The following is a 13,204-nucleotide window of genomic DNA, read 5'->3' as shown; positions in this document are numbered from 1 at the left end:
CGAGCGCGAGTTGGAGAATTTGGGGAGGGATCAGAGCTTGGTTTGGACCGTCTGGAAGATGTGGTCAAAGATCGGTGTAGTTCTGGGAAAAGACAGAGCATAATATATCCCTTCAGTCTAATTAAAAACTGACTGTTGTGGGTCCCAGAAGTACCACGTCAGCAGAAAAGTCCCAATCTGACAGAGGTAGACGGAGGTATTCAGTTGTTAAACGGAGAGAACTTTGGGTATGTAAACGCAAGATAATTTTAGTAGTTAGGTATAAAACGAAAGTGCCTCCATAGTTCGGGAGGTTTTTGTAATTAATCCAAAAAACAGTAATGAAAAAACAAATAAAGGGCCATGGACATTTATGTCATGCATGCAAAACTGTAAGTGATGTATATTATTCTCTTTGCTAATGGTCCTGTTATCCTGTACATCTCTGGCCTCATTCAGCCTTCAAGAACTCCATGACTACCATAATGGTGTCATTTGATTCCATGGATGACCATGATGCTCCAGTCACGAGATTCCATATGCCAGAGCCAGTACTCGTAGAACTCTGCGGCACATTTTCTCCTTTCTTCTTTAAGAAATGGCGCCAAACTTCTCAGAGTAGTTGGAATCTGAAAATTGGTAACATAGATATAAAACTAGATCTCCATGATCATGGTCATGATATTGGCCCTTCTGCAACTCTTTCATGGCAAAATCTTTGTCACTGGTCCTTTATATTACTCTACTGTATTTCTATGGCCCTGCAGAGCAGTTGGCCTCAGCATGTTACGGATCTAGCAGAGAGTCTGAAGTTATTTATTGACACTTTGATTTCTGACTTATGAGCAATTTGAGCAAGTATATATGTGATTTCTGGTTTCTGCCAGCTACAGATAGATATGTAGCTCATTTTTTTAACTCCACTTGAGAAATGACATTATTTTGGTACTAATTTGTCTGATCTTGAGAAATTGAACACGTACATATATGGTCCCTAAACCCTGAGTTTGGATTGGTTTTCTATTATGCTGTCTTATGAACTAAACATCTAACTTCACTATTCTTTGATTGGATTTTGTCGATGACCCTTTACCATTTCGATAACTAACGTTTTGATTAACAAATTTGGTGTTCTTCATGGATTGTGTTGGGACAGATAGGTACACTGTTATAATTTATAAACATGAGAAAGTTTTGCAGAAAGTAAAGGAGGATGCTAGGAAGATTTGTGTGTCAATATGGGTAAAATTGGTCGAGAGGACAATTAGTAGCAACCCGAAAGGATACAAATGCACAAAAATTTGACGGTTCGAAGTAACAGTTGCACTTTTTAGAGAAAGCTCAAATTAAACATCTAATCAAATGACGCACGTTAGAAAACTGGTTAAAATTTGAGGAGTCATTTTTATTTATCCTAGTTGTTACGGTGTTTCTTTGGTGCATCCATTTGGTGTCTATACTTGAAATTCTAAAGTGAAGTTCTTGGTGCCTTAACCACCCAAAAAGAAAAGCTGCTTAGCCATCAACCATACCTACTCACAACACCTCCCATTGATATTTGATATCCAACTCTTATCCAATCAGAGTTGCTATATACTCATTCATCAATTTCCTACCAAACAGTTAAAGGTCTGCAGCAACTAGCAAGATAGAACTACAACATCACATTAATACTTTTGGGACCGCAGTTAGTTTTTAGGAATGACAGTTCATGTGTCTACAACTCTACATGAAGAATATTATACCAAGATGGAAGCATTTGCCAACAAAATACTGAAAGCCAGATATAAATGTTTCCATTCTCTCTTTGATGCTTTCATTAACTAGTGGGGACTGCTTTGGACCAGAATGACCAAACAGAATATTTTTGATGCTTTGTCCTGGACTTCCTTCTGTTTCTGTATATGCCACCCTAATTCCAGATTAGCTTTCATGAATTTGCATTAGAATAAGTTTTCGATGATTAGGAATACAATCAGCATTATATTTTCAAGAAATATTTCGCTCAAAGTCTCAAACTATAAACATGAGAAAGAATATTTCAGCTGCACAGACATTGTTGTCAACAGTTAAATCTGCATAATAACAATTAGATGATCAAACATTTACGATTTTCGATTTACTTGAGCAGTAAACCACAATGTCCAAAGATAACGATCAAAGAAAAGCAACAGTACAACCACACTAACACGGCAATTTGACACATAGTAGTCGTTGTCAATTTCTATTAAACATTCTACAGTACACAGTACAAACAAGAGTAACGATCGGAATGTGAGACAAAGTCAGCTAAGGAAGTAACATTATTATACACTTGTATATTAACATAACGGACACAAATTATCAAATAATGATTAAAGTGTTTGTGGCATTAAACAACTGAGGTGGGTAGAGGGGCCATAATTGTTGAAAATCAAATGCACAAATAATAGAGTTACAATGAAATTTTAATAAGAGGAAAAAAATAACTAAAGCCCCCCATATCATGCAATGGTTGGATTCATGTCCTCCCTGTCAAATCAACCACAGCCTCCTCCACAAGCTCTTGCAGCAACTTCCCCTCTATTTCCTTCCCTACAATGTCAATTTCACATCTCATTTGCTCAGGCCACCCTCTACCTACAACCTCCTTCTTCACCACCCTCTCCACCACCAGGCTGTTAATGTCCCCACCGTCCTCCGAAACACACCTCACGTCACTCAAAAACCATTCCTTCACCCGGGACCATACACGGTCTGCCAATAGGAGGGAATCGCCCTCTAAGAACCTGTCGTGGGCCCCGCTGCACGAAACGATCCTTACACTACTGCTGTCTGATGACCCGTAACCAGTGATGTCCACTAGGGCTGCATTAACACAGTCGAATACAAGCTTCCGACTTGATCGCCATTTCCTTCTTTTTGCCTCGTGCAAAGGCTCCTTGTCATTTGGGTTGGCGTATTTATCTCGGAGAGATGGGTCCAAAGGACTTTCAAGTGAATGCCATTTACCAAAAAATGAGTCGCACTGTAACTCACCATCAAGGCCGGCTGCTGATAAAAGAGTTTGGACAACGGCATGCCAGTCTTGTTCTTCTTCCTCAGTGCTTGTGGAAACTGAAGGTGATTTTACTAGATACGGACCATATGGTGTGGCAGGCTCAGCGCAAGATTCACCCCATGACAGGGTCCGAGCAATCGATCCTATCGGCGGTGATTTGTCAATCAAGTTAGACTTAAGATTTCTTCCTGTTATAACATAACAAGGATGCTCAATAAGATCGAACAAAGAAGGAAATAAATAGCAAAAAAAGTTAATAAAAATAAAGAGAGAGAGATTACCTAGGTGGTCTGGCTTTAAAAATCTAGAAAATTCCTGAATAGTATTGTCATCCTCTACAAATGGTGGTTCTAGAACAGATATTGGACTTGGCTGGTCTTGATTCTCACCAGCATTTCCAGGTGCCACAGGCTTTGCCAAAGACAATCCTGCCTGCAGATTCAAGTAACTGATATTCAATGATATTGTCATAAACTTCTTAAGGTATGGAGAAAAGGGAAGGAAAAAACAAACAAAACGCAAAAAGGAAATCAATTTTGCACTGCCAAGTCAAATGCATACAGTCAACAACAGCCATGTCAACAACAGCCATTTACAGAAGACTGAATCACAAACCATCATTGACATGCATATGGACTTCCCATGTTAGTAATTTCATTGCGTACCCTAAACCCTAAAAGTGTGAATTATTTTACTTGGATATTGCTACACTTGAGCCCATTTCTAGTAACACTAACCCCCTTCTAACAACTGAACAAAAAGAAATTAAAAGTACCACAAAACATGTGGTAACATATTAAATGCTCATAGGTGAGTGGTTAAACAACAAATGAATAGCATATCATGGTAGTATTTCCTCCGCTAAATACTATGGTTTCATAAGAACGAGTTCTGTGAAGCAAAGGAGCAACCAGAGGCCGGTTTTAACACACATCCTCACAACAAATTCCTTCTTTAGTTTCTTTTCCTCTAGTAGGTAGTAATAGAAGAATAGAGAGTACTAAATTACCTCCCATGGAGCTGCCCCTTGTCTTTGTTCAATGTTTGTAACGACCGGAGAATCTTTTCCTGAAGCACCACAAAGAGCAGGAGAGAAACACCCTTCGAATCCACCATCATTGGAACACTGAGATGCATCATCACTAATCATACTGGGACGAACCAGAGAATTTAATTGTTCAGAAAAGGAAGATTGAGATTCCTTGTTTGCTTGAGATGCCTCAGATTTCTCTTTATTTGATTTCTTATTTCTAGAGAAAAATAAACTTGAGACTTTCCCTTTCAATGATGACTTCATGCTCTTTGCCTTATTCAGCTCTTTGGGAACATCTATCTTCCCATGATCTGAACCTTCAATGCTAACTTGGTTGCTAAATACTGCAGAAGATACAGGGAGAGACTTTGACCTCACAAGACTAGCAGAATAAACCAGCTCTTCCTTACTGGAATCACTAATTAAGCATGAAACTGATTCCCTTCGTTCTTGTTCCTTGTGACTACTTTCATCCTCAGATGTTGTTGACTTCTTAACCTCTGATAGTGCGAGCATCTCACCTAATGTACTTGAGCTCCTGCGGGCATGTCTTTGCTCCTGAGAATTTCCATTCAAGGCCATCATGGCCCATCTTTCAGAAAGTCGCTTCTTGGCTTCTCTGCAAACAGATGACTCTGGAGAACATGACATGCGGCTGAAGGAAGAAGAAGAGAAAGGGCTGCCAAACCTATTGATGTAATCCCACGAATGCCTAGGAGACGGTGACATGACTTCTGAGTCACTGAGAATTCCAGCTGCATATTCAATTTCTGATTTGTGAAACGAACTCTCATCCCCAGTATAACCATTGGAAAAGACAGAGGAAAGCAAAGTTTCATTTCTCTGGTGGCCCATCGAATTATCACGCGTTGTCTGTGTGATCTCCTCTTCAGCTTCTATTGATTCTTGCACCTCATCATCTACATGCTTCTCATAGAAGTTTTCACCCTGTAATCTTGGTGATGAGGTAGGGGAAGAAACCACGGCCTTACTGTCTTCAGTCTTCCCAGGGGTAGGCCTCAACACCACTATCCGAGTTGGTGGAGGAGAGTATTCATCAACTTTCTGATCAGCAATGGTAGCAGGGTATACATGGTGGCTTTCCCACACTGCTTGACATACCTGAGATGACTTATTTGTCTGTTTATCACTCTTATTCCCTGATCCCACAAAATTGTCATTTGAAACCATCTTTGTAGGTCTAAGAACAGTGATCCGCTTTGTCTCTGTAGGTGGAGGAAGAGATTGTAATTCATATAGATGTTGAGAAAACAAGGAATTTGGTTCTTGCAGAAACTTGAGAAACAAATCTTTATTGGAACTTAATACTTCTAGTGCATCTTCGAATTCTTTGGATTGGCGAAGTCTCTCATCTGTAGCCAATCGTTTGGCTTCCATGAACTTCTGACGAACAAGATCCATCTGCTTCTCATTAATCTTTCCATTATACCTTCCCTTCTGTGGTGATTTATTTCTTCCATAACTTGTCTTCGGAGGTTGCTGCCAGACTTCATAAACATCTTTGTAATCATTCTGCTCCGGACACTGATGATATTCATGCTGCATTCTCTTGTCCAAAAATTCATCTTCATGCTGCCAACATCCCGATGGTACACTGGAACGAGTATTAGTACATTGTGAATAATTGCTTGCATTACTTCTTTGTACAGCTGCATCAGGCTGTTGTCGTGGAAAAGCATCAAGACCCATCAACTTGGCAACTACATTAGGTGGATTTTTCTTAGTTTCCACCTCTTTTGACATTTCTTGGTCTAAAAGCATCTTTATCGGTGTTCCATTTGCTTTATTGTTTGATGAACTTCTCCTCAACTCTGAAACAATCTAAACACACCATACAAATCCAGGTAAGCAAAAACCACCCATTCAATTTCAATCCAACACAAATCTAGAGACTGAAGTGTATTATAACCTAATGAGAATTAACTACATGAAAAGTGTTCCGCCAGTGATTTCATTCGACGAAGGAAAATCCTGCAAAACTTACCACTTTATCCTCTATTTGATCCCCAAAGGGGGAACCCAGCATTGTTACCACATCTGATTGACTCCTTGAGAGCGAAGAACCTACCAAAATTAATGTCTCAGTACTATATTTGACTACTCACATCAAAAGAAAGTAAACACGGGAGTTCTAATGATGACAAATGCTACACCAAAAATTGGAAAAATAAAAATTTGACCATTGAACGTTTCAAAATCTTGTATGATGATGAGGTAAGCAATGGTGAAAAGAGAAGCAACCATCTAAAATTTCTGTCAACGTAAAGTTCATGATTGTGTCCTCAAAATCCAAACGAAAAAGAACAACTCAGTCTTTCTCTCCTAAATTTTTGACATTCAATAACTAAATAATGACCAAATTATCAAAGAAATTACCATCATGGTGGGGTTTATCAGTGAGCAGCTTGTTTCTAGAAACCCCTGTACTCATATCAAACAAGTTGACCATTCTTCCCAGGCATCCCGGGATCGGCTTCTCGGCGCTGTGCGCCTTGCTGCTATGCACCCCCTTCATTTCAGCACCTGTGTCATCACATACCTCAATACATTAATCCCAGTACTCCATCACTCTCAATTTCTTTGATTTGTTAAACCAATAAAAGAAATCTGCAGTAGTCAAAGAGGTAGCTAAACCATTGACAAAAACGACAGCTTCCACCGAATCAAATCACAAACAAACAAAAAACAATTCCAAGCTACCATATTCATCATGCTTAATAATTCTACACAGAAATGGAAGAGGGTTTTCTTCTTTCTTTCTTTTTTGTGTGTTTCACCCAAAAACCAGCACAAACCTCTCAAAGCTTGAAACTTGAATCTCAATTAGGAAACCCAGACAGTTTTGTGAGCTGCAGATTCCAAAAACACAAAGACAAAAAAAAAACAAAAGAACTGGGTTTTGAGAGGTGTTGGTAACAGAGAGAATAGAGACAAATGAGAAAGAGAGTGAAATATCACATCAAATTCTGGGAACATATCCAAAATCAAAACCACTGATCACTCACTTTACTGTGATAAGTTCCAATCACCCCAAAAAAGCAACACTCCCAAAAAAGTTTTGATTTTTATTTTTTGGGTTAAGATCGAAAAAAATTAGGAAAGGAAGACCCAACTAGAACGAAATTATTGAGCTTAAGTTAACGAAAAAGGAGAGAAAATATGGGTTGGAAAAGAATTAGATTCGTTGCAGAGAGAGAGCTTTGAGAAGTGTGAGATCGGAAAGTGAGAGAGAGACATAAAGTAAGAGTCTTTTTCAAGCTGCATTCTTTTTCAGAGAGAGAGAGAGAGAGAGTACCTGGTGAGGTGGTTGGAAGCTCTCATTGCGGTGAGAACGTGGCCGGAGATTCCGCCGGCGTCTGAGTAGATCGGCAAAGCGTGTTGGGTTGGGGTTGAGGCAGCTTCTTCTTCTTGGGTCTGGGTCTGGGTGTCGCTCCACCGACTCTAGAAGCTTAGGTAGCTCTGTGTGTTGTCTGGACTTGAAAAAAGGAAATGGGGGTTTGTTTAGTTGTCATTGATTTAGGAGAAAGTGAGAGGAAGAAGCAGCAGCAGATATGAGAGACAGAGAGAGAGAGAGAGAGAGCGTGTGAAAACTGTGGAAAGATTTGTAGATAAATCAGACAATAGTAAAATTTTACAGGGTGGTCTTGTATTGTTCTGTTTATGTCCTTGTAGTCTTCCGTATTTTCACTCCTGGCCCAATTTATTTGTGTTTGATTTGATCCCTGAGATCATGAGAGATGTGCTCTAAAATCTAAATGACGCTAAATTAAGAAGAAAGATAGTCGCTGGCCTAAGTTTTTGTAGTGATTGCTTACAAAATATTTGTAAATGGTGAATCATTAAGAAGACATGTTTTCATAGTTTTCAGTTGGTTCATAACCTATACGAACTGAAATTTGATAAATATCAGTTTTGTTAATTTGCTTTTGTTTTGTTGGCCTAGATAGAAAGATGAAGGAATTGTACTTTATGGGAAGAGTATCCAACTTTTGGCCAAATGATGTTACTGATCATTACAGGTTTTGATACGATTTGCCACACTTTATTGGGCAATTATCAATATGCAGATATCCTTTTGTTACTTCTGGATTCTGTCTTTTACGTTACAACTACTAATGACAAATCTGGTTTTATAGCAATTTCTAGTATTGATTTGTTCTTATTAATCTCATTCTTTTCTTCTTTTTTTTTTTTTTTTTCTTTTTTTTGGGTTTACAGAATGGGTCTAAAAGACCAAACAGAAAAAAAAAAAAAAAAAAAACTAAAGCACTAGTCCTAGAGCATCTAGCTCTAGAAACAGCATAAATGTCATCGAAACATTTGAGTATAAACTCACATTTTTCTTTACAGTTGAACACAAGAAAAATGAAAAGGATTACGACAACATCTTATAACTACAAATTATCAAATTACAACAATATTTAACGCAGGGCCCTTCCAATGAGGGATCCCTTTTTTTGACATATATGAGGGATGGGGGATTACACCAACTTTTTTATCACAAAATCACATCTCCACCGTTCAATATGTAGTTATATATGAGTAGATCACTTCTGCAAATTTTTAGAAATTTTGGTGATCGTTAAGGCATTCAAAACTACGATTTTTAATTATAAGCATGAACGGTTCAGGTCTTGCAGATTTGGTTCGTTCATTGATTTAATCTTGTTCGACATCTTAACGATCACCAAATTGGCTGAAAATTTGCAGAATTGATCTATATATAAGGACCAACAAACTGAACGGTAGAGATTCAAAAATATAATCGAAAAGTTGGTGTAATCTCCCATCCCTCATATATGTCAAAAAAAGGGATCCCTCATTGGAAGGGCCCTGATATTTAATGATGTAAATCATCAACAACGTCGGTTGAGATTTTCAAGTTAACACTTCATACTTACAAAGATGTTGTGCCGATTAAATTTGATCAACATCTTTATTTGGGGTGTATTTGATCAATGATTCAGACCTCGGAAATTTTTACGTGTGAATGAGTCTTCAAGTATTATTACATAAACAATACTCATGCTCATGCATGCCCTTCATTTTAAGGTTTACCTCCTTTTGATAATTAGGTCCAGCAATATTTTCAAAAATTTAATATAAAGTCCTTGAGTCCCAAGACATGCACACTGACCTACCTACTAATCATAATTGAGGATTGAAATATGAAACTGGTATTTTCCCTTATGATTAAATTATGAACTTGTAGGCTAGCTAGCATATACCAGAAATGGAATGGTCAATTATCTAATGACATGCAATTTTTTAATTGCGTATCATATTATTCAAATATATGCTATCAGAAAAATAACTCTAAATTAGTTCTGCCAAGTTCAGGAAATAAGAAAAGAAGAAGAAGATTCTTTATTAATTTACTGGGATAATTTTTGTTTGATAGCAATGGTTAAGACAGAAAAGATCCAGCCCTAGCCTCCTATACATAATTAGAGCAAATTACGAGTGAATAATCTAATCTAATAGGGTTTAACTAAACAACAAAGTACAATTGTCTTGATGCACTGTTAAATTACCATGTTTAGATGACAAATTTGTTTTTCTCTGTTACCAACTAGGCCATTTTCTATGTGAAAAACATGTTGTGTTTTGATTATTCAAGAACACCTTGTATAAAAATATTAAGCATTGAGCTTTTTTGTTAAAGAAATCTTATTCATTTTGTTGGTGATGCTTGTACAACTCATAACATTATTATTGTTGTGGATTAAGAGTGATACTGACAAAATATTACATTATTTTTAATACATTGTATGTATATCCGTTTGATGATTATTTCTATTTATATAAACGTATATGCTCAGTACCGTAATAATATGTTTTGTAATGTAAATACTAAATACAATTTGTTATGAGTAAGTAGTCACTGATCTAGATTGTGTAGTGAGTCCAATCTACTATATCAAGTTATTTCTTAACTCAAAGACATTTGTAGTTGTTATTTTGAGGTTTTAGTAACTCTGATCGCAGGCAATGCAAGAGCATGCAAAGAGAAATTTACTCAGCTAGCCCGAACAAAATTAAAGAACCTCTATTCTTCATGTCTTTCCAAACAATGTTTACTGTTTACATGTGAAATAACTACTGTTTGGTTCGAAATCTGGGTTTCAAAGTTCAAACAACTTCAAAAGCAGATCTGTAACAACTCCAACATGATCATTCGTTTTCATCATATATATACTAGAGTGGAACTTTTACCATGAAACCGATGATGAACGTGACCATACATCAATTGAAGCAGGTAAAGAAGAAAGCATAGGGTAAAACATACTACAGGCCAGCAAATGTTGACTATTTGGTCCATCGATCACCAAGTTTGAAATCCCAACGGTAACAGATTTGACAAAACAAAATAACATCTTTGAAATCCCAAGGTTTACTCAACAAATATGTACTACAAAATAAAATTAAAGGACCTACCACAGACCCTCTATGAAGAACTTGCAAGACAAAAAATCTTCTTTGCCCATAAATTGAGAGGACACTAGTGAGAGAGATTTGATATTTCTTTTCTCACTCTGCATAATTTAAACTCATATCTTTGATTCAGACAATCAATGTGATGGTTCTCCAATTTTGGGACCAAAGACAATAATGCAACACCATATGTTTGCATTCATCAAGTCACATTGTAAGCATATTGATTATTGCAAAAGGTAGTAAAGGCTTAGCTATTTCGATATATATAGGAGAAACAAACTATACTGGCCTTATGAACCCTCTAACTATATCGTCTAGAAGACAGATCATTTGACAGAAAGTAGCAATGGCACACAAACAGCCGCTAAGCTTCAGTACTTGTTCACAACAACCAATTTCCTATTCACAACAGGCTACTAAGACGTACGGTTTTCTTATGTACTGTACAACATTTTCTTATTTTCCCTTATCTTTATTGGCTGAACTCATTGAATTTTCATCTAATTAACAAGTTGACAGTTTACGTATATGTATAAGAATTGTATTAGGTGTAATCATTTTCTGTCACAAGACTCTTAATTTATTTCATGTTATTTTTAGTTTTGGATATAACTATGGAATTTGTCTATAGTGCAGACATGTATGACATACATACAAATAAAAAGAGACAGCATGGGGTGATGCGTTGAAGAAAATTTGTCTATAGTGCAGACATGTATGACATACGTATATGTCTATAGTGCATGTCTATGAAATTTGTCTATAATGCAGACATGTATGACATGCATACAACTAAAAAGAAACAGCATGGGGTGATGGGTCGAAGAAAATTTGCCTCGAAAGGCAGGCATATTTGCACAGCAGAATTCTTCATAACTATGAGCACAGTTGTCCAAACTTTGCCTAGTAAAATAGGAGTTTCTCGATCAAAAAGTTTGTAACTTATTCCGGCAGAAAATCTGCAGAGGGACCTCAAATCTTTGAGTTTTGTCAATGGTGAAGCATATAGGGTGCACATGCAAATGAAAATGACTCTTCAGTTTGTTTCCATTTGATCAAGTCCTCTTCATCAATTAACATAATATTATGATTCACGTATGCTGCTAATTATAATTACGTGTCTAATTGAGTGTTGGGATTACATGTAATGTAAATATAAATATATATATATATATATATTTATATTATGAGTGATCGAAGGAAAAACATCACCTCCATCTTCGATTTCATGGTTCTTCATTTCACATTAATTTGGCGCCCACCACCATTATGCTTTTCAATTTGAGCAGAAGAAGGCTTTTGAGTTTTAACTACAATTAGTTCTTATTAATGTGTATAATGCTACTTTTAAAAGAAACGAAATATCTTAATAGAAAGTACTTGCTACCACTTCTCTTCAGGATGCGAAATCAATTGCACAACAGTCACTAACTCTCTACAACATTTTTTTTATCAAGTAAACAACTCAATTATTTCAACTTTATGAATCGAACTCACAACCTCTCATTAATTAAGAGGAGACTATGCCGCTAAACCAAATAGTATTAGGCATCCTCTACTACATTTGAATCTCATGAAGAGTGAGGCTCACCTGACCACCTAATTAAGAACAACTCTTGTACAAATGATAGTGCAAGTACACATTGCAATCTTAACTATTTAAACCATTTAATCATAATCATTCATTCATATGTACTAATATTAGTCACTCACATGATCAAGGATTAAAATCTTTACGATATATCAGATATATATCCCATGATATCTTCTTTTTTTGAAGGACCGATATATCTAAAAGAGTAAATCTTATCTTCCACCGTATCTTTAATATTTCTCCGATACTGTAATACCCTGGAAATTTGATATTAGTTTCTAATATTATTTGGAAATTTTTGAGTTAGAAGTTAGTGTGTTTTTTAGGTTCGAAGAAAGGGCGGAAGTGTTCAGACGCATAAATTACCGAAACGATTCTTTATTCTTTAAGGGTCATAGAGTTGACTTTTTATTCGTTGGGTTTCTCGAGAAACTTCCTTCATGAAAGTTGTAGAGCACGACGATACGAGTTCGTAGACACGTGGCACGCGTAAAACGGACTTCGTATGAGAAATTTATGGTCAGAGGAAGTTAGTTTCCGGGTATGGAAAGTGTATAAATAGAAAGAGGGAACCCTAGAATTCAGAAAAGCCTCCATTTTCTCTCTCCTCTCTCCCCCAGCTGCACTCAAAGCTGGACCTTCGCCGACATAGAACTCGGCCGTCCGGCCACCAAACTAGACGTCGCCGGTCCCGTTCGGTTCGCACGGGTGTCCTCTCCATTCATGGACCACTGTTGCTCGCCGTCGCTCCGCCTGACGCCGTCACGAGGTGGAGGAGCTGCTGCATTTCGTCGGAGCAGAGGTCGGTCGTCCGGCCATCGTTTTGGCCGCTACCGATTCCATTCGATTGGTCTCGTCCTCACCTACCCAACCGTGTTGGTCTTTGACGCTGGTGACCGGCGTATAAGGCGCAGCCTAGCCCGAAAGCCACTGCCGCCGTGCCGTTGATCGGAGCCGCCGTTTGCGGCGGCGATGAGGAGCAACCTTAGGTGAGTTTTGATCCTCTCTTCCTTCTGGTTGTGGCTAGGCATAGTTTGAAGCAAGATATTGAGGTTTTGAGCGCCAAAATTGCATATTGAAGCTTGAGGCCGTGTTGGAG

At 37.6% G+C, this 13,204-nt stretch overlaps 1 protein-coding gene across 1 annotated transcript; it reads right to left on the bottom strand.

Moving 5' to 3' along the window:
- Window positions 1–2,328: 2,328 nt before the first annotated feature.
- LOC101294433 lies at window positions 2,329–7,629 on the bottom strand. Its single transcript, XM_004292213.1, has 6 exons — window positions 7,369–7,629; window positions 6,450–6,596; window positions 6,058–6,137; window positions 4,029–5,894; window positions 3,301–3,451; window positions 2,329–3,207 (listed from the first exon to the last, which is right to left on the bottom strand). The coding sequence occupies exons 2-6, from the start codon at window positions 6,586–6,588 to the stop codon at window positions 2,480–2,482; spliced, it is 2,964 nt and encodes a 987-aa protein (XP_004292261.1). The 5' UTR covers window positions 6,589–6,596; window positions 7,369–7,629; the 3' UTR covers window positions 2,329–2,479.
- Between the last annotated feature and the right edge of the window lie 5,575 nt (window positions 7,630–13,204).

This window comes from Fragaria vesca, linkage group LG2 (genome assembly GCF_000184155.1).
Source record: "Fragaria vesca subsp. vesca linkage group LG2, FraVesHawaii_1.0, whole genome shotgun sequence".
NCBI lineage: Eukaryota > Viridiplantae > Streptophyta > Magnoliopsida > Rosales > Rosaceae > Fragaria > Fragaria vesca.
This window is presented reverse-complemented; position numbering and strand designations above follow the sequence as displayed.

What these genes read in the sequence shown, in the direction of transcription:
- LOC101294433 (XM_004292213.1), bottom strand. Translation starts at nt 6,588, where the DNA reads ATGAAGGGGGTGCATAGCAGCAAGGCGCACAGCGCCGAGAAGCCGATC. An exon ending in TGATAAACCCCACCATGATG is followed by an intron (nt 6,138 to 6,449) that starts GTAATTTCTTTG and finishes TAATTTTGGTAG; the next exon opens with GTTCTTCGCTCTCAAGGAGT. An exon ending in AAGGGGCAGCTCCATGGGAG is followed by an intron (nt 3,452 to 4,028) that starts GTAATTTAGTAC and finishes TTGAATCTGCAG; the next exon opens with GCAGGATTGTCTTTGGCAAA.